This window comes from Falco punctatus, assembly GCF_963210335.1.
Source record: "Falco punctatus genome assembly, chromosome: 13".
NCBI classification, from domain to species: domain Eukaryota; kingdom Metazoa; phylum Chordata; class Aves; order Falconiformes; family Falconidae; genus Falco; species Falco punctatus.
In genome coordinates this window covers 15071667-15094575 of record NC_137593.1, presented here as the reverse complement: position 1 = coordinate 15094575, position 22909 = coordinate 15071667, and the positions used below count along the sequence as shown (strand labels likewise).

Here is a 22909-nt window from a genome sequence, read left to right as displayed (position 1 = left end):
GGAGGAAACAAAGCAGAGGAGCTCAAGAGCCTACCTGCTAAAAATTTTAGTAATTAATTGTTATTCAAAAACACAAATTCAAGTACCTCCTCTGCTTTGGAGTACAGGGGAAAGCACTGGCCCCCACAGAGGTTCTATTTCTTCTCAAGAGAGACTGTATAGCTAGTGTGCGCATAAAGATTTCGATTTATCTTGTTTAACAAGGCAACGATTTCTCTCCTTCAATTACTGTAAATCCCAGAAAGGCTGTGGACATGAAGTTTACCAAGACTCTAAGCTGGGTATAACTAAAACTCTCTTAAGTTGCACAACACGATATCATGTCAGCTGTCAAACACAGATGCAGATCATTCTAAAAGACAAAGTCATGTTGTCTAAAAACATCTAAGACGTTTTTGTTGCATTAGCTTCTTCAAACTAAAAGAAACATCCTGCACACTCTTAATCATAATTGATAGTGCTCTTGATGCTGCAGACTAAAATAGAGGAACAGGAAGAAGATGGTGTTCACTTTAGATTCAGCAACTCTGTCAATACAATTATTAAGTAAATGACTAACTGAAATACACAGCAGCTTTGGCAGCAAAACAGAAATGCCATACCACAGGAGCTGTCCTAGAGCTGTTTAGTAAGCTGACAGCTGGTGAAAGACAGACTGGCCTGTATTTGACTTTCAAAACCGTTTGTCAATCAATACGAGCCTCAACTGAGAAGGCAATTATCACAATATAAAATAAATCAGCAAAATTATGTAACAGACCTAAAGAGTCCTACCTCTTTCACAGGCTTCCATGCACGTGGCTTTATACAGCAACACCCTGTTAGTCCACCTGAGTTACCAGTTGAAGACAAAGGATCAAGAGGGTATCCAGTGCCTGCATGCCTGAAGGTTCAGAGCCTTGGGCAGTGTAGACAGAAAGCCCCTGCAGTAGCAGTACTACCCCAAAAGCAAAACATTGTGTCCCCTTCTCCTTTGCTTACCAGATTTCTGACTCCCTCTGGAAAAAAAGTAATTTTCTGAAGATACAATGGAACAAATACATGAAGAAATTCTGTTGTGAACTCTGAGTGAGACAGAACTGCTGTGAAAGAATAGGGGAGAGAAAGTGGAACCTAAAACTCTCTGGCAGCAAGCAGTGCCTCCAGGTAGCTGGAGCACCAGTTCAGTTCTTATCATCACTGCCATGCTGCAAGTGATTAACTGAAGTAACACCATCACACGCCAACATTACGGTCCCACGATTGGGTTTGGGAAGGAAGCAGCACAACCTCATTACACTACAGGCCTACTGATTGACTTCGTGAGAGGAGAGATAATTGGCTACAGCAGGGGACCAGCACGATGCTAACACAATCTACCTGACATTACATGATTCATGATATATATTCTTAAGATTTATTGATCCGGTTATGTTTTTAAAACTGCATATCTCTTTTTAAAATGTCAAGCAAACTTCACAGTCTTGGGAAGGTTCCATCTCCACTGTACAAAGTTAGAAAGTGTTTACAGAATGAACCAAAGGTTCCAGAGACAGTCCCTTAATGCTTGAGTTTAAACTGTCAAGAATTTCCTATTTCTCAGTCTACTGATCAGAACACATTTTAATGCATTCCTTTTACCAAAAAAATTCATCCCATTTTTACCTCTGCCATAATGCCCTCTTATGGAAAATGCAACCAGTGGGATAATTAAAATTTGCAAAATAAATTCATAACATTAAAACTGTGTGATACTACATAACTAAAAATAAAAGAGAAAAAAGGAAACTCAGTACAATAAAACCCATGTCTGCATTTCAGAAGGTCCTTGCTTATAGTTAAGATCATCTAAAGCAAATCAAAGCTGCTTTCTCATGTGTTCATATTAGCAGCAGCAATTTCCAGGCAAATTAAATTTTTAACTCAGGGAAATGTCTGCATTAAAAATCTAACAATGACAACAGTTCTTCCATGTACTCTATTAAACTTCCCTACAGTTACTCCTGTAACTCCTTTCTTCTCTACTGTATCTCCTCTTTAAATCCAAAAAATGTATTGAATCAAACAAATTCCGTGAGTAAAAAACTTCACGTTATGCAGTGACTGGCATAATGAAGTCCTAGTTTCACTTGTAAACTTGAGGCGATGCTAGAACAGTCACACATGCACACTGCAGTTTAATACTGTTCATGAAACTTATCACCCCCTGCAACAGATTCTGATATGCCTAAGATATTTAAGAGTTAAAATGCTATCAAATCATCTGAACTTTTAGCTGCAGGATTTTCCTGCTGCAAGTTCCAGATTTGGAACCTCCACCACCACCCTTTTTTTCTTTCCAACTTCTGCTTGTTTAATTAAACCTCTACATACTGTATCAGAACTATTTTATCTTTTCCTCATCTCACATATTTTTAGGATGTGCCTTGTTGTTCTGATCTGTATGTCAAAAAATATATTTAAATATACTAAAATTATAAGAAGGATGGTAAATATCACTGTAAGAAAGCCACTTTTGCAATTTCTGAACTGTAAGTAGTAAAATAAAAGAGGAGTTAGGGTAGAGACCTAGGGTTTTTTTAATCATTATCTTTTAAATGCACCTTACAACACCTCTATGTTGTCTGATTACATATAGCATTTGATAAATGCTAATGAACTGAAAGCAATATTCTAGGAGTAGTAACAAACAGTAAAACTATTATCGAGATCTTAAAAAGAGATACAAAGACAAGAAATCACTGGGCTCAAACAACTCACAGGATTTGACAGGCTCTAAAATTTAAAGTGTTTAAAATTAATACATGGAATTAGGAAGGGTTTTCTGACTCCCTCCCTCTTTTTTCTCCCCCTTTCCTAGAACATGTCCTAAAAACCAGAAGTATAAATTGGCACAGCATATTCAAAGAGCTAAACAATTTTTCAGTATCAAATGCCGGAAGCATATTATACTGTGTTACATGCTAAGAATAGCCTAAACGCATTGCTGTTAGAACCGGTCCAATGCCATATGAGTTCCAGAGAAATGAGTTTCTGAATTTGCAGCAGAACATGGGCCAAATACTTTGTATTTGGCTACACTGCTACAATGTTTTGCTGCTGCTGCTACAATGCACTCTGAAGCATGACAGCTGTACCCACTGTTGGGAAGAAGTGCTTCTCACTCCAGAAAGGCTTTGGGGCAAAGAACTGCCCTGAACACAGTCACCTTTGTTGATGCAATACGTATATCTCTTGTTAGGACAGCACTTCAAATTACCCAGTATTTTTCATTTGCATAACCATGTATTTATTAAGGTCATGGCTTAGTTACTCACCCTTGTGACAGCAATTTGCTGTATGTTTATTTTTGTCCTTATCTTCCATTTTATGCCACAGATGTGGGTTTTTTTGAGGAAACTAATAAATTTGCTGATAAAAATTGAAAGACCAGCTTCTAATCAAATTCCCTAATTCTTCCAGTTACTTCTCAGTTACTGAGGAACAACTGACCCCTCACAGCAGAACGAATGCAGAAGGAAGAAACAAAAATGGCCTCAAGTGCCTGAGTATGTTAAATCAGCATCCCTACACTCAAAGGAGACCAGTGTGGTTAGCGGACCAAGAAGGCACTGCTACCTCTACAGCAGTTCACCACTGCAAATGGACAGATATTAACCCAGTAGGAAGTACTATTGCTTTATGGACAGACTGCAACACCTGACCACTAAACTCCCTGTTACTAAAGTAATGCAAAGTCTACAAATCACTACAACCACCTCAAGTTCCATGCAAAGCACTCTGGAGACCTTGGCTTGGGCAGGACACAAACAGGATCAGAATGACCACTGTAGTGTTTCTTCATATCTGTTCACATCATCCGTTTCCACCACTGCCTTTTTCCTACAAGAAGTGGGTGATTTGAATCTTCTAATAACATTAAAAAGTGGCAATACTAGTAAATTAGGCACCTTTAACATTTGAAAATGAATTGGTAGCCTTCAGGGTGCTGTGGCTTTTTACAGTAGCTTTTCACTCCAGACTAGTCCTCCATGCCACAATGTGTTTACCCACACATGCATTCTTCTGGGATTAAACCTAGCCATAACTACAGCAAGAAACAGTGCTACAGTATCCATCACCAACTACTTTGCTTCTTTAAGGTACAAGACCCACCTACTAAAAAAATACCCTACCCCAGAATCCGAAGCCCCTTCTTTAGCAAAAGTCTCTTAGCACCTTGCTAGGGAGAAGGCCTGTTGCAAGCCCCAGAGAAAGACAGGGGCATGCAGCCCAACCTCCAGCAGTCATTTTTCTTCCACTGATAATAGAGCGAACTAAACAAGCACCCTCAGTCCATGCCATCCTACCCCATCCAAGAAAGCCAAGCAAATAACGGGACACTTAAATTTTTGTATCTGTTAAGATTTTGTGTATGTTATAAATCATTATGTCAGAACAATCAGACTATATAAAGCCCAACATCACAAGCAGAATTTCAACAGACAAGATTAGAGAAGTTTATTTATTTGGACTCTGTAAATGTTTCATTCAGAAATATATTCAAGTGATGGGGATGTATCTCAAATGAACAAATAAAAGTTGTCAAGAATTTTCAGAATACTGAAGTATAGAATAAAAACCGAAAAGAACTGAAAAACAAAATTGCACCACAATGAGCAATCTCCAAATGTCTTCTTCCCCCCCTGAGGCTAGAACAGCTGCAATGGGTGGATAAGGTATGAGGGTAGTACAACACCTTTTCAGAGAAAGAGGCTTCAACAAGCTCTAATGTTTTCAGTGCATTACTTCTGAATATGCTCATTAAGTTTTTTTACAACCACTTCAAAATATTTTATGTTTTTTTCCCTCCTGGCCATCAACATGTATAAGCAGTTCCTTTTAACAGAAGAACTGTCAGACTTATGAAAAAAAAAAAAAAAAAAAAAAAAACACACAAAAAACTGGCAGGCTTTCACAGAGAGAAGCTATCTTTTTCATAGCAGAAAAACAGAACAAACACTGGGATATTCACAGAATCACAGCTTTGGTTTGAAGGGATCTTCAGGATCTTTATCCAGTCCAGCCCACAGTCAAAGCAGAGGCTATCTGGTATTCTATTTACCAGCAACGTTCGCAAGTTTCAAGCATTCCACCATTTCTTGTTCAAGCATTAAACAAACAAGAGTAACCATACTATTTATTCAAAACTTTAACAATGTATCTTTTGACTGAAAAAAAAAAAAAACCAAACAACAGTACTTAAAAGCTATTATGCCTACCTAATGCACCACTTAGAGCTGTATAATGACCCCTTTACAAAATCGACAGGATCCCTCTTCAACATTCAGGTACGTTTTCAACAGGAAAGTGAACCCCCCCCCCCAAGATCTCCTATTTGTTGTTTATTCCAAATTCAGCAGCAAAAAACAGGTAACAATAAGCAGATTTCAGAGGAAGTGCCATTTTATCACCTTTGAAACAATTACCAACAGATACAAATTATGTTAATAATAGTGTCTCAGGGTAACAGATTGTTCCTTTTCTTTCAAGTTTTTGTAGTACTTCAGGTTAAATGACATTGTGACTTAAAACTGAATTTACATTGACAGCAAGCAAAACAAACCTAATCTTACATTTTTAAGTAATGCTGACATCTCAGCACTGTTCCATCGATCAAAGATCGATCTTTATCATATTATCCAAAGATATAACACATTTGCTAACTAAAATAAGTTTTAACTTCTCTCTATATCAGCCTTAAGAACTCACCCCAAATCCACACACTTAAAATCTGGCTCACCTCCTTTTACCTGACTTTCAATGATGATTAACAAAACCATCACCTAGATTGACAGTGAGGTTGATAACTGTCATTCTTACGTCAAGAAAAATGTCAATGTCTTTCTCACAGACTGCATTATTAAATATGTATTCTTTATGTAAGAAGGCATTGTTTATAGATTATTAGCAGCCAAAAAACCCAGGATACTGATACAGATTAGAATATGTTGCTCTACATTTAATTAAAAATTCAAATTATTTTATCCTTTAAATAAAATTCCTTAACCAGGAAATATATTGTCTTTATTTGACTTGTCATCTTACTGCAGCTATGGTACTGGTATTTCTTAACTATGTTATTCCCCTCCAGAGCTAGGAAATAGAATGCAAGCTACATTTTTCAGTATTTCACAATTCCATTAGAATATCTCATATTTAAATGTGGCTCATCACTTGCAAAATAACTTAAATAAAAATCAGACCTCATTTAGTGTTTTCATTTTCATGCTTTAAGGCTAAATTTTACAGAGCTCTGTAAAATATGAAAATGAAAGCAGACAGAAAACACCATTCATAAATCAGAGATTATATGAAAGCATGCATATATAAATAATTGCTATTTCTGACTAGCAAGTAACCAGAAAACATGCAGACACAACAATTTCAACAAGTGACATATTACCTGGGTGGAGCTGGCAGCAACAGAAATGCAGTCAATGAAACCATGTCTCCGAGTGAAAAATGCAACTATCTGCTGCCATCGGGAAGGCTCATTCCGTAACTCATCTGTTGAGCCTTTCTTTGCCCACTGCTTGTGCTTTGGGCCTACAGAACTGTGGCTTGAGCTAGTGTTGCCTCGATTGGCGCGAGAATAGAGGAGTGTGTTATTTCCGAAAATGTAATTCATCTCTGCAGCTCTGCAGGTGGTTGCCAGGCAGTCTTACTTCCCCTACCAGCTGCTGAGTGGTGAATGAGCAGGGGAAAAAAAAAAAATGCAGATAGAATTACAGCAGCATCATTTACAAACCAGGAAAACAAAATTCTTGATAGCTGATGCTATTTTTCTTCCAAGCTTTTCCATCCCCTACATCCCTTCTCTACCTGTGATTACAATGATAAGCATGATCTTGAGCAATTTTTTTTTAAAAAAAAAGGCAGCCAAATGTTTTTCTTATTTTTCCTTTTTCAGAACCCACAGGATCAAAAGCCTGTTTTCTCTTCCTAGCTGACAACAGACATCTAAAAGAAACTGGGTAGCAGGTACAGTACAATGTTACAAATTCACAGCTATGAGGATGGTGGTGGATGGTAACAGCAGCTACTGGGTGGAGAAAGCATGGATCAAAAATAACCAAGTTTCAATCACTGCCTGTAGTAAGATCCAATAGCATCTTTTCACTTCCTTGCTCGCATAAATTATAAACCTGAACCGAACAAAACAGGGAGCATGCAGCATAACTGCACTTGTTCACTGGTCCTGTCTTTCTGAAAGCGCTCCACAGAGCAAAAACACCTTAACACCACGTTGAGAAAAAAACATTCAAGAACAAACTGTTTGCTGGTTTCTTCTTCTTTTCTACTCCTTAGTGCATAAAATGGCTACAGAGGGAACAAATCATAGTGCCACAAAACAGTCATTTTGTGTTGCTTATCAATGGATGCCTAGTGGGGTTGTTTTGCTGTGGGGTTTTTAAATCAGCAAGAAGATTAGAGATACTAAGATTAAACACTGGAAGTCAACACTTAATCTATGATTAATGTATCATTATCATAACACCCATTTCCAAAATTCTGTGACTACTATAAGCATAATACGAATATATATACACACACATTTGTGACCCAACATTACTTCTCAAAAGTACAAGAACTGGCAAAAAATGAAAAATATTTATTATGCACTAATGAATTTTCAGTAACATTTGTGATTTGCATTGGAAATCAAAGTAAAATATTACTGCTACATGTACGCATTTTCTCTGCTTACTTCACAGTAAAAAAGAATTCATACAGTATTTATCTGAAAGATTATACAGCATTCAAGCTACCTTAAAGAACTCATCATTCAAATTTTGATAGCCAACTATTCTTAAAAATATCCCCCAGCTCACAGAGAGTTTACTTACGAAATCAGTTAAGTGCCAAGGCTTTCAGTACATGCTTGCCTCCAGAAATCCAGGACAAAGTTATTAAAGCTGTTTGTGGTATATTTCTATACCAAATGCTCTAACAGTCATAATCATAACAGGGTAAACATCTTCAAAAAGAAGACGACTCTCCATATAAGGAACTTTTCTGCCTTTGTTCATCACAACACTGCCACAACTTACAGCAACATGATTCTACAAATCCACTGACTCATAACGTGCATTTTAGTGGGGATTACCAAATTCCCCCGTATACTTTCTTTTGGTGGAATATACTCTTCTGCTAAACAAATCCTTACTGACAGCTATCCTATCCCGTGTAACAATTTCTTCCTGACAGCTTACATTACAAGCAGAAATAATAAGTACATTAATTGAAAGCTGTGGTAATAAGATCAATGCACCATTTACTTTCGTCACTAGTACAGCTCAGTAACATATCACATACAAATATTCCAAGTACATCTCTCAGACTTTATTAATATTCAGAAAATACAATGGCTTATCAGTGTAATTCATATGAAACATGGTCTGACTTGTGCAGTGTCCTCAAAGCTATGTTCATAAGACAGATAACTGAGGTAAAGAAATGCCTGAGACATAGCAGATGCAATGAATCCTGTAAATGGGCAAGCTTTTTACAATGTGAATTCTTTTCACAGGAAGATTGCAGCCCTGCCTGAGCCCTTTTTCCAGACTCAAAGAAAACACCTAATCTGCAAAATTTCTATGTATTTATTACTGGAGAAATTTATTTTTCCCTGGCTATGACCGAAGATGTTTGGAACAAACTACAAATCACAGGCTTTGAATTCTGAGTCTTTTTTTATAGAGTTAAAGTGAAAATATTTTTTTACATTTTTCTTCATATGGCCTTGAATTTTGATGCTACTGTGCATTTTTAAAAGATTTGAAGAGTACAAGAACATTAGCATGACTTTCAAAAAAGCTTCCTTAAGAATTCTTTTTATATATGTGTATGTGTATATCTGTCTCCACAGGCTCCAAACCAAGAGTCACATGGGAGGATACTGTTTAGAATTCTGAAAAGAAACACCACAATCCACAAACAAGGAACCAAGTACCTATATGTTTTGCTGTTGTATCAGTCTGTCTGAAGATGAGACAGGTTTGCTGTGTTTTGAGGCAGTTTCTTTCAAGGATGATTCCCACCCAGCTAACAATCAACTGTGGCATCACTGACAAAGACTTTAGAGATCAGCATTTCAAGAAAGGCTCATATGGACGGACGGACACACACACACAAAAAAAAAAAATCCTGCAAGTGAAGCTACGATGATTTAATTTCACTGGAGACAGAAATCCAGCACAGTACTTCAGGAAGAGGTTATGCAATAATGCTGGTGATACAAGACAGCAATCTGTGTCACCTACACTCCATATGGATCTTAATGATATTGAGCAAGATCTGCCGATGCCTAAGAAGATAGAGATGCAGTTATTTGTGGAAGGAGCCTGTACTGTGGTGATGAGACAAATCCTGATTTTTACAAGTTACAAAGCAACCTGAAGATAAAGGCATGGCATAACTCTACAGATGGTACAACATCAGGATAATGTGAAGGAGTCCAAACTAGAACTGCTGCTTATACAGTTGAAAAAACAAAGGATGGGAGTAAAAACCAGCGCTTGTTTTGGTCAAAGAACATTTCAAGAGAGGGTCAAACACTTACAGGTAGAAATCACAGAAAGTGCTATTTGTACAGAAAAAGAAGTATCCAGAGAAAGGAGACAACCTCAGAATCATCAACACAGAGGTGGTAGCTGAAATTTCATCTGTGAACGACTGCCTCTAGAGTCAGAAAGCAGAACAGGGTGGCTCACCAGAAAATCTCAGAAAGTCCTAAAGGGAGCTGAGAGCTTCTGTCATCCCTTTTTTATATTCTGTATATTGAACTGAGTATAAAATTTAAAAAAATTACCATCACAAAAAAAAAACACCCAAAACCACACACCAAAACCAGACACCAGAGCAAAACAAAAACAGCCCCTACTTACTGTAAGGCAAGAATTGAAAATTTGCAGATTAAAAGAAAAAAAAAAAAGCAACACACAAAATAGCACAATTAAGATTTGTAAGTGAGTGCACATACCTTTCTACAGCTTAACAGAAGACACATCTGCATTTTCAGCATATGCAGAGTAACATCACTTGTTCTATTGCCAATTAAGAAGATAACAGTAAACACAGTGGTTACTGCGTTTAATAATTAACATCGAATACTTGGAATAAAGTTCCTCTGACTTTGTACCTGAGCCAATTCTTACTAGCTTGCTGGAACAGTTAGAACATGACATAATGCCATATTTAATCTCAAAGATAAAGTTTTCCTAGACATACCTTTATAAGCAGCATGTACACCTTTAAACTGAAAATGCACAGCAACAAAAATTGTACATGCACAGAGCAGTGCTATCTCAATCACCCTTTTAAACAATAACAACAAAATCTCTGAAGCATTTGGAAAGTATCTTGTTTTGGTCTTGTTACCATCCTGCTGAACAGAACATTGGCTAAAATAAGCACAGACCCTAAAGGAATAAACTGATATACTTGAGAGAGAAAATTCAAGAACCAGCTAAAACAACATCAGGACTTAGTTTTTTCAGTATCAGTAAGGTTTTTACAAAAAAAAAAAAACAAACACGCACACACACACAAAAAATGTGCAGAAACTCAGTTTGAACACTCAAATATAGACTATACAACTTTAACCGTCCAGGTAGGGGAACAGAAAATACCACTGAAAATGTATATACAAATTCATGTTCACTTTTTACACTTTTCAGAATTCTATGTTTAATAAATTTCTACAGGCATACAACAAATGTAAGTCTCATTAACAAGTACATGCAATACTCTAAGCACAGGAGTACAGCAGTCAAACTGGATACTGTGGAAAAAGGAACTGTTAACCCTTTCTGCTAAGTTAGAAAGCCTGTCTTAGCTTTTAGTTGAGACAAGATTGAAAGGATAGCCCTTGATCAAGTGTGATTTACACAGTCAATAAAAGTAGGTATTTTACTGCTGAAACTACCTTAAAAGTAAACACCTCAACACAATTTTCTGTAATGATACTTTTTAGTTTAAATATTGAGCATAAAATATAATTGCATTATTATTCATACTACACCTCAGACAACCTACCAATCTGTGCAGATTAAACTGCCTGGTCTTCCATATCCTGTTCATGAATCTCCTGCCCATCTTTTTGGCATGCCAGACTGATAAAAACATCCTGTGTTTAATGCAAGTGTCTTTAGGCTTTCTTCACTCATCAAAATGAGCCCAAATGCACTGAGAGCTCACAAGAAATCACAGGAGAAAGAGTATAAACAGTTATTAAGACGACTTGATGTTGATTACTGTATCTTAGGTTCTTCTAATGTTTGGATTAATCCATGGTCCATCTGTTACAGTTTTTCTTTCTTGTCTCTGTTGACAAGAATTTGTTGAGGAGATCCACACTGAGGATATTCTAGGTATGTTCCTAACTCCAGAAGTACTGTCTTCCTGCTGAAGATGTCATAAAGCTTTAGAAAAGTCTCCATTTAGAAAAGGTAACAGAGTGCAACTTTCTCAAATTCATAACCAATCTTGCAAATTATATGTCAACCAATCTTTAATTTCTAAATGCAAACAGCATCTTCACCTTGAGAGTAATCTAACCTACCTGCTCAGACAGGAGCAACTCTCAAGAAATAACAGAAGCAAGAAAACATACTAGGACAAATAAGAGTTACAATTACTTTGACTGTTGGCTAGCCTTGAACACACATAGTTGAAGTCATAAAGGCCAACAGTTCCTCCTGAGAGCAGAAAAACTCTCCCAATGAACACAGAAGTCTGTTTTAACAGAAGCTCACCAAGCTTTAAAAGATATCTTTTAAAAGATATCAAGCACTCATGGGAACAGAGGGGACTACAGGGAAGGCACACCCGGAGATAAAAAGAAGGGAACCTACTAAGCTTATCAGCACAAGATTTGGGTTCACAGGGAAAGAACATTGTCCTGCATTAAAGGAAGCACGTGTGTATATTTACATAGCAGTTATTTCCCATACAGATTAACGAGAATGAGTTAAATAAAGGCATCTGCTTCCAGTTCAAGAAAAAGGGCAGAAGAGACAAGTAATGTATGCTGTAATACCCTTACTGGTGTAGCCAGAAACAAAAAGACTGTCAGCAGCTGAAAGATTGTTCTAAAGTCAGAGGCTGGCTGTAGATCTCTGTGTTTAGGGACTATAAGACAACTATTAACCTGCTAATCTGTATTTCCAAATATAAACTTGTATTTTTGAGATAACCATTCCCTAGTCATTTTTACAGTTTTAGTGACTCAACCTTACTGACTAACTTTATTGAAATCTCCTGACTCAGCTCTTCCCCAAACAGAGTCGTCAAACAGGTCCATCTTTCATTGTACAGTAGCTGCCCTCTGCCTCTGACCACTGATACCTAGACTGATATCTGATGACACCAAGTTGGAGGGGTGGGGGTGGATGTTGATCTGCTGCAGGGCAGGCTGGATCCATGGGCTGAGGCCAACTGTATGAGGTCCAACACAGCTCAGCGCCAGGTCCTGTGCTGGGGTCACACCAGCCCCACACAGCGCTACAGGCTGGGGCAGAGCGGCTGGGAAGTGCCTGGTGGGAACGGGCCCGGGGTGCTGGGTGACAGCTGGCTGGGCATGAGCCAGCAGTGTGCCCAGGTGGCCAAGAAGGCCAACAGCATCCTGGCTTGTATCCGAAACAGTGTGGCCAGCGGGACCAGGGCAGTGACTGTCCCCCTGCACTCGGCACTGGTGAGGCCGCACCTTGAATCCTGGGTTCAGTTCTGGGCCCCTCGCTGCAGGAGGGACGTAGAGGGGCTGGAGCGTGTCCAGAGACGGGCAGCGGGGATGGGGAAGGGGCTGGATCATAAGTCTTTATGAGGAGCAGCTGACGGAACTGGGGTTGTTTAGCGTGGAAAGGAGGAGACTCAGAGGGGACCGTATTGCCCTCTGCAACTCTCTGACAGGAGGCTGTAGGCAGGTGGGGGTTGGTCTCTTCTCCCAGATAACAAGTGACAGGGCAAGATGAAACAGCTTCAAGTTACGCCAGGGGAGGTTTAGATTGGACATAAGGAAAAACTTCTTCACTGAAAGGGTGGTCAAGCATCGCAACAGGCTGCCCAGGGCAGTGGTGGAATCACCATCCCTGGAGGCCTTTAAAAATCATGCAGATGTAGTGCTTGGGGACATGGTGTAGTGATGGACTTGTCAGCCCTCGGTTGGTTAACAGTCAGAGTCGATGATCTCAAAGGTCTTTTCCAACCTAAATGATTCTATGATTTTTTAAAACTATCTTTCGTATAGAGAAGTAGGGATTTTTACTGCATTATCTGAAGCTCAAGTATTCTAGCAAAACATAACAGCACTCAGCTGGAATGACAGGTCTTTGTGTGAGATCAAACAGGCAGCCAGCAATGAAAAAGGCCAATCAATCACTGCTGCCTGATCTGCTCAGTATTGTCTTTTCCCAGCATCACTTGTACAGAGACGATAATTTCTATTAACCCATGGTAACGGTACAGTAGCCAAACTGTGTTGCATGAAATATGTGCAAGAGACTATAATGATGTAACCAGAAGTTAAAAGATTAACGTACTTCCCTGCCCACCCCACCCCCATTTCTCACTATTCCTGGATGGCTCTGCTACTTCACTGATGATTGCACAAAGCTATTCTAAAGATACTCAACCAGTAGAACACCTTTAGTTTCTTATGGCTGTGCTATTCAGTTAGTAATTAAAATTTTACTTATAGCATGCATAACCAATTTTAGATACCTTACTAGACCAATAAAGTATAATGTTCCTGCAAAAAAATTTACGTTCAGCTGTCAATGTCTGCTATGTGTGTAAGAAAGAAACCAAGTTGCAAGCATTTTTCTCACACCCTTTGAAGACTGGTATTATGGTGAAAGTCTCCAGAGAAAACAGCAAAAGAGATTTGGTTAAAGAAAAAAGAACTGAAGAGACTTTTCTGAATCAGTAATTATAGCTTCCTGTTGCTGCAGGCAGTCACATTACAGCACCATTTATAAACTTATCAAATACTTGAACAACTGTCTAAGAACAGCGATGTGCAAATTTTGAATGGGAATTGTGGATACAGTGAGACTGTGGTGAATACTGTAATACTAAGAATTTCTCACAGAGCTGGATAAAGAGTAACAATTATCACACTAGTCATGGTGTATCTTTCTGGAACAAGATCTATTTAGTAGTTTACAAATTAGTGTATGTTTTCTTGGAACTTCTGCATTACCAGTGAAATAAAAGCCCCAAATACCCACATATACTACACAAACATAATACAGAAATATATACAACTGTAGTCAGGATCTACACCTAAATACTGAATTGCCATGTTACATCATAAATACAGAGCTATAAATAAGATGTTTGTCATTTAAAATAATCTGTGTATGAAAGGGAAGTACTGTGATTTAGGATAGATTATTTTTTGTCTTACAATATCATGACCCATTATTTTGAAGTCTTTTAATAATCTATTACTCAAAGCTTTTTTCCGTGGTAGAAAACTCCAACTTCCACTCCAACGTTTAAAAACTTGTTTGGTATCATATCTATAACAGGTTTCACTTGGTTGGAGCTATTTAATAAAAACAAATGTTAAATTAAAAAATGTCACTCTGAAGGTATGATAGGGAAAGAAAATTCAGTTTTGTAATTGAAATAAATCCTTCTGTAGCATCACCATCTAGTGGACAACCTTGGTAGCAACGTATTTCTTCAATTACATCAAAGGCAATTCAACTTGATCTCACTTTATTTCATAACTCAAGGAACCTTGCGTTGTAATCACAAGTTTCTATGGGAAACCTGGAAGCCTCACACTGAAGAAATTCTGGTACTATCTGCTTACCTCCTTGAAAATATTCTTTCAAATGTTTGGGACAGAATATTTGTCAAGGATTTGAAGTCTGACCATTTTCACTATCTCGTCATGATTCTCTACCATGAAACACTGGGGGGGGGGGGGGGGGCGGGGGGAAGCTGTTTTACAGAATTTTAGAGTTCCACTTCACACAATATTAAATAGGGAACAGCGGACACGAAACGTCCTGGGTCAAGTTTGCATCCTTGACACTCAAGACATACAAAGTATATGTTTCTTCTGTTTCTTCTTAAACTGAAGGACTTCACCCTAACAAAAAAACACACCTGTCATCTCTGTCTCACATTTAAACTTTACATCAGTACAGCTAGTATCAGTTATTTCATGCTAATTGCAAACATGCAATAGCTTAACTCAACCTGGATCTGAGGTAGCCCACCTCTCTGTCAAAAAGGTAAAAGCACCTTGAGTTACTACAGTACTTAATGTGGAATATTTGCTAAGTAGGAGTCACATGCTCATCCTCTAAAAATTTGGGATACACATTTGTTTTTTCAGTCATGGAAAGCTGCTCTTTGAAAACCATCCGTCTGTTCAAGCAAATTGCAAAAGCTGCTTCAAGTCCTAGAAAATTTGAAAGCTTTTCTTGAGGAAAAAAATGTAAACTGGTTAAAATTAGGCATCTCACTTCTTCACTATCTTCTACTCATGTTCTATATTATTGCTCTAGACTGCAGAGGGCTTGCTATAGAAGATATTCCTCAAAATCTGATTCTACTCCCCTCACGTGATGATAAAACCGCTGCCTACATTTGTTCTTCAAACTAATAACTCTGTCTTTGCAATTTTAAGTGTATTTAATATTTATATTTTTTTAAATCTTATATTAATATTTTATTAGTGTAATAAACACAACAACATCTATTACATTTAGTTTCCTTAAGCAAATGTACTACTGAACAGCTAATCAAGATACTGTATATTAGCCAAGCCCTGGTCTCGCTACACAGTGTGTCAAGCCAACCTACCAAATAAATTACACAAAGTGCTCTTAACTCAGAGCTGTTGTTGCCAAATTGATCTTCAGCATGAGCTATGCCAAAACAATGAATGTCTTGCAGATCATCAGGCCAAAAGAAGAGAGGACCTGCTATGCTAACAACACATTTAGCAACCTTTCTTTTCCTGACATACTCAAGACCAAATTTTAACAGCATTTATTCCAGTAACTTTAGCAAACTATCTCCTGACTGAAAAGAAATTTTGCGATCTCAAAGGCATTTTACACTAAAAGGTCCCATAAAGACACTCAGGACCTATGAAACTATGGATGCACCCCTCACTCCAAATACGTTAAGGCCTCAGATTGTGATTGTAAATAATTTATGCAAAGAAGTTAATTTCTTCAGGAGAGAAGCAAGCCAGCACCCAACTTCCCATCAGAACTCAAAGTTCCACAAAATGCTGGTAAACAACTGACCACCTGTCAGATGAACAAAGCTCAGAAATTTCAAATGTTCTACCACACAATGGTTTGAAATTAATAGTCACCTGAAAATAACCAAATATATGGTAATGAGTTGCACGATGATACTCCTTACACACATTCTTTCCCATCAAGTGGCCATTTCCCAGCACTTACAAGTTGAGAAAGACAATAGTAAACCTCCTCAGAGACCTAAGATATACAGTATTTTGAAAAGGCCTCACCATATTTTGTAATTATACCTACACGCTGCTTATCTCTATTTCCACAATAGTTTAAATGAAACATGGTTTCTTTCTTCCAGAACAGTGCAGCAGAATTATATATTCAACACATCAAGAAAACTAAAATATTTTCAGCTTAGATCATATCTGAGCAGAAGAAGGCAGTGTATAATCATTCATATCTATTCCTGTAAAACTCAGAAGAGTTTTACATCAGTATCTTTACAGAAAGTTACAGTAGTTAGACAAAACTCAATTAAAACAGGCAATTAAGGTTCCCATAAAACCCTCCAAACACAAGCCTCAGTTCTTTGTGGAGGCTGCCTGGTAGGATCTCTGTAAGGTAGAGATCACTCACGCTCCTGTAGAAAGTAAGAAATTAAGTCATCCTCCATGGAACGTTAATGTTGCCAATACCAAATGCTCACTTCTATATTTCTGTAGTTGGCTATTTGCAAAAATAATCTGAAACAAAGTCAAACACAGGAACTATTCTGAGTAGTTGGGTTTCCCTTAGATCCAGGCAGCCAGGAGGAAACCAAGGTAATGACAGCCCTTCGAACAGTCTCAAGTACAATGAAGTAACGCCTAGTCGGTTCCAAGAAACAAATCTTCAGTCTCATGCAGCCATTCCAGAATTTTATTTTTTATTTCTATGAATTTCTGGATTCTGAAACACATTCTACTTGATCACTTGTTACAGATAGTTTTACACTTTGCCTCTTGGCCTTTTTTCTGAAATGCAAGACTAACTGCGCTATGAATTAGGAAAAGCTTGTGAACAAACAAGAGTTGACCTTACATCCCCAGAGGCAGAGGATTCTTTTTTTTATTTCTAATGGTGACACACAAAATGTATTGTATTATTTTCTGAATATCAAGAAGTTCATATAATTAGACATGTGAAGATTTGTTACTGTGTGTCTACCTTCATAAGCAACAGAAGACTGAGGTTCCAGTCCTTCTCAAAATGAAAGGTTTGTCATATTATTATTCTTAGAAGGCTCTCCAGAGTTTAATATAGCCTGCTTCGAAAAGGTTATTCATTAAGGCTCAAAAGAATTCAGCTTGTCCAGATCCTGAAGACTATGGAAACAGGAGCTACAGTTCATTATGGAGTTTAGGTAGAAATAAATAATGGTGCTCAACACCAACATACACATTTTTTAAAAAAAAAAATCTTAAAAAAGCTGGAACACAAACACATTCACTACAGTTGCTTACTCTATAGAATCCCTACAAATCAATTATAAGGAGCTGGTATGTTCAACATTTTTCTTCATAAAAAAACACCTGAGAATATGACTAGTTTCAAAACAACTTTTTTCTTCAAATATAGTGTGACTTGTTACAATACACTGCCAATCACAATGTAAGATCATTCTAAAGCCCAAATACTCACCAGTATAAAATAACTTCTCCACTTTTTCCTCAAAGTAAGTAATAAAGATTCCGAGGTGTTACAGAAAATAGCATTTAGTCTGGCACACTAAAATCTTATGCTATTCAGAAAATTATTAAGCTATATCTCCCTACTAACCCAGTAAATAAAACCTGCCTGCTACAAACCCCTCCACAACCTCACACTCAGTTTTTCCTCTAAAGTTTTAAATCTGTCTTGAAGTTACTGGACCTGTCTTGAGAATAATGGTGCTTTATCCGGAGAAACTCCAGAGACATACATTACATTTGGCTTATTACGTTTCCACATAGGTCCCCAATTAAAATACTCACTAGAAACACACTCAAAATCGATTCTAAAGGATCCTGATAGAAAACCCAAAACATAACTGAAGCAGTAACTATAGTGCCCCTCAAAACTACACCTGGGACCTTAAATTACCTACATTTGTTATCTAGGAACTTTACCATCACACATATTTAGTCAGACCATGTGGAACTAAGTCAATGCCTTAACATCTACAAAATGAATTTTAGAAATGAGCAGTTAGATGAAATAACAGAAGTGGGTTTATCTCATGCATTTTTTTCCCCCACAAAATTATATCCCTGAGGAGTATATCAGCACAGTTCATTCTTACTATAACTTTAAAAATGCCTACCTTTACTGGTGAAATATGAGAATGGGAAACAAATCCATGGACATTCTCAATCTGTGACAGATTCTTCTCCGATACATGAACCAGCTCTGGACCCGTGACCTCACTGGTAATGTGTGGAGAGCTGTGCTCCTGTGGAGGTGTATCTTCATCCTGGTAGCGGTATTTCTGAAAGAAACCATTATAGAGAAAGATCAGTCCACCAAAAAAATATGAAAAGATCATCCAGAAAACCTAGGTCAAACAAAAATAGTTATTGTTCTGACCCTGCTGACTTCAAGGCAATAAAATCTAGATATAAAAGTTTTAATTAGTATTTCCAGTTTAAGACTGATCCTGTCCAAAAGTGTTCCAGCCTTTTCAGTCTCACCTAGAACTACCACAAATTTAACTAATTTTCTTTTGCTTATTTGCATACAGTAACATATCCCCAAACCCTCTTCCAAAGAACTTTTCCCTTTACTAGTTTTTTTTTCCTTACCAACATTTTTAACACTACACTATTCACTAATAGCAGAAACTCTCAGTACCAACTGGATTTATTACCTTGTTCTGCCTTTGAAAACTATAATCTTCAAAATGTTTTTTCCCCATCTGCCAAAGACATGTGCTTTTCTCAGCTACAATTTCAGCTTTTATACTGGGGTATCAATATAGCAATTCACCACCAACTTCATTATGAAACAATAAAATGTGGTTTTGCTACTAGACAGATGAAGCTTCCCCAACAAGTCTTCAAAAGAAACACAAGACACTATGCAGTCTCGGTCTTATTAATTTGCATTCAATTTAAAAAAACAGAACCTATTACTTCGCCACCAGGGATACATTCTAGTCACTGTGCAGTATCCACCCTACTAAAAGCTATTAATGATGTCAGGAGCATATATAGTATTCATATGTTATGTGGACTGCAGAGTTAACTGCTTATCCCACACCTCCCAGCTGCAGAGCTAACCGGGGCTCACATGACAAACACTTCAATATAAGCCTCAGCCCCAGTTTCACCTTGGCAGTCCCAGCCAGTTCTGAGGCACTCCAGGTAGCCCATGCATTTTTATTGACAGTTAAAACTACAGCTGAAGTCCATAACTTTTTTCCAGCAGGGTTTACTGTGTCAGTAAGAAACATCCCCACATGTTATAACCACATTTACTTTCACACACTACTGCTATACTCTGGAGTACAAATAGAGCTGTTACTATTTTACAAGGAAAGCACGTCACATCATTAAAAGCACAGAAAAACCTTCTAAACAGGGAATCATTTTAAACTTGGAAAAAGACACTCCTATTATTGAAATATTTAGGATAGAAAAACCTACGGAAGCATCTTCTAACAAAATTCTAAGACCTACGTACTACAGTTTAAGTCAGAGATAGCCATCTTCTTGTTAAGTCATTTATACCTTGCAATCCAGTAGGTCACTGGAAGTAACCCATTTGTCTATAAGGCAGCACCTGATAAACAGCACATAATAACTAACCCTTTTAACAGTTACAAAAAGTGTGATTTCAGACTACCACAAAGATCCACGATCTTCACAGAAAAGTCCTGCAATATTACGAAGTTATAAAGTCTGCAGGAAAAACTACAAGAAGTACTGGAAATGATCCGTCAGTTACCAGTTCCTGTAATGGTCAACCCATTTGTTTCCTGCCCACCCAACTCTGTGCCTGTCTTACAGACTGACTTATTTTTTTGCTTATCCTCCAGAACAGTCTCTAGGCACGTCAAATAAGACAGGTAAACCCCTAACAACAGGAATATCTAACGCTTCCCTGTCTCCCAAACCTGGGGTAAGGTACCACATCCCCTTCCATTCTTTGGTTCTGGCACGCAAATGAAGAGAAAATTGCCCCCTTTCTTCTTCTTTGCAGGGTTAGATGTGTACTGGATTACTGACCCCGATTCAGGCAGGAGCTCAATCAACATCAGAGTGCAAAAGGAGGCAGAAAATCAGAACAGGATCTTTCTCTTTTGGAAGCAAGCTATACATCCACCTATTCTGTCTTCTGTAGACTTACTGTTTACAGGCAATACTGCAGTTTTGCCAATAAAAAAAAAAAAAGTGTTCAATGGGGCAGCTGACTCATGTTGAAAGAGGAAGGATTTGTTTGCTCTTCTCTTCCCTGTTCTACATCGTTCTGCCAGCACTAGAGTTCTCTGGGAGACAAGCTAAGTTCCCTTACTTCGAAGGAACAACTTGCAGCTTTACATTTCCATCGCCCGTTGTACCCAGTCACAGTCTGCCCTACAGTACACCATCCCCACCCCTGCCTCCAAACCCCAAAACAGCAGCAACAAGCCCATACCCACACATACAGGCAGACACTAAAGGTGCAGTATTTTTTAGCCAGCAACCGATGAGATGTCAGAGATCTTTGCAGTTATAACTGAATTTTGTACTTTAAAATAAAATAAATAAAAAAAATTTATTCACCCTACTCTATTCAGCCCTTCATTGTTGAGACCATATGAGATCAACTTTGACTATTTCAGAGAAATTGCTTTTGAAGTATCATAAAGTAGAAGCAATGCAAGTGTATTGTCTCTGCCAATGATTAGCAGAGAAGCACAAGGCAGAAGAAATAATTCCAAAGAGGAAAGCAAAGAGCATTAAGACTTCCATTATTACAACAGCCAACCTCCAAACACTTCCATACCTCCTCCTTAACTGGATGGCAAGGGAGAGCTGGTGAATGCTGATAGTTGTGAAAAATGGCAATGGTTTCTCAAAAGCCCTTATTTTTCAAAACTTAAACAGAGAAAGTTTCATGAGATGACCAAGCCAACTTAATAGCTCATTACTAGCAGAAGATAAAAGTTCTTTTTCTTTCCTTCCCCTGCAGCAGTGAAATGCTAGATTGCTCAGCCTCAGACTCCTGCCATTCATCTATCTTTTGAAACTGACTTGTTTTTAACTTATCAGAACAAAACTCTGAATGGAGTTGACATTAACTCTCTAGAGAAGCCATCAGAAACACGAAAGAATTATCATTTAAACAACAGTGTTGACCAAAAATACAAGCAAATATTATCAGAGCATAAATAAGTTCACATTACAAATCAGAGAAAACAAATACTAAAGCTTCAAGAAGCACAGAAAATGTCTTGCAACATCAGACAAGGTAGGAATTCTGCTAGCTTAAAGGAGCCTGCTCCGCTGGTGAAGGTGATCCAAATGTCCCTGCCCAGTCTCAAGCTTTAATTTGACTATGAAATACACAAAAATGGGACCTGAAAGAAGATGAAGTTCCCAGATCATCTCAGACAAGAAAGACCCTGTAGAAAGCTAGAAGTGGATTCCAGTTTTATTACTAAAAAAAAAAAAAAAAAAAAAAAAAAAGTCATGGATCAATCAAAATTAACTTCATTTACAGAACAGTCAATACCTTTAGGCAAAGCATAGAATTACTTTGATTTTTTCCTGAAACCAGACACACTTACTAGAAACAGGTATTTGGACATGCCTAAGCATAAACAGGCTCTAGATTTCACTAAGAAACGTATGTTTATATTCTACAATGTATCAGTACTTGTAATAACATAGTGCATCTGAAGTTCTAGTAGATCAGTATGTCATTATGTAGATTAAAAATGAAAGAATTGTTGTGGTAAAGGATCCTCTCCCATACAAGGCACTGACAAGGGCTATAAGCTTTTCAATCAAAATCTTGAATGTGAACTGCTAATTGGATTTTGATGCAATATTCAAGATTGACTTTATTATCTGCAAAATATTTCCAAACTTAAAACTACCAAACCCACCCCCCAGAATTAATGTTTAAAATACACTAACTGAAATACAGAATAATGTTTCAAAGAGCTAACAGAAGACAAGGACACAAAGTGCATGAAAATGTATCTACAATACTTCCTATTTGGCAAGGTACCACGCTATCTTTGCCCTTTGCAGAAATTACTTTTGAGCAAAGTGCTTCAAGTAAAGCAAAATACTGTATCTTGTAACAGCTAATTCTCCATATAAGTGGAAAAATTTTGTATTACTTTACTATGGAGCATCACCTCTGAAATAATATGCATCTTGATTGAGGTTGTGCATTCGAGGGATTCGGCACGGTCAAACAGCCACTATTCAAAACTGCCTGTTCCTCTCCTCTCCCAGGAGCTGCCATCCCTTGAACAAGAACTCAGTCAACTGTTTCATGTCAAGTTAATTCTGCTGCTACATATGAAGTGCAATCCCATGCAACTCAACCTCCATCAGAGTCCAAAGATACCATTTACAATACAGCCTAGCTCACTCAAAGGGCAGCTACTGGCCAAAGGAGCAGGACCCATTCACTCTCTCTTGGCCAAG

The 22909-nt window shown here is 37.8% G+C and overlaps 1 protein-coding gene across 11 annotated transcripts in view; it reads right to left on the bottom strand.

Annotated features, from left to right (window-relative positions):
* Window positions 1-22909, bottom strand: part of DLG1 (discs large MAGUK scaffold protein 1) — a 176252-nt gene that overhangs the window by 87780 nt on the left and 65563 nt on the right. For all 11 annotated transcript variants that reach the window (XM_080410103.1, XM_080410107.1, XM_080410105.1 and 8 more), the window contains one exon: window positions 18589-18753. In XM_080410103.1, coding sequence (XP_080266229.1) covers window positions 18589-18753 — 165 coding nt within the window. The remainder of the gene's footprint in view (window positions 1-18588; window positions 18754-22909) is intronic.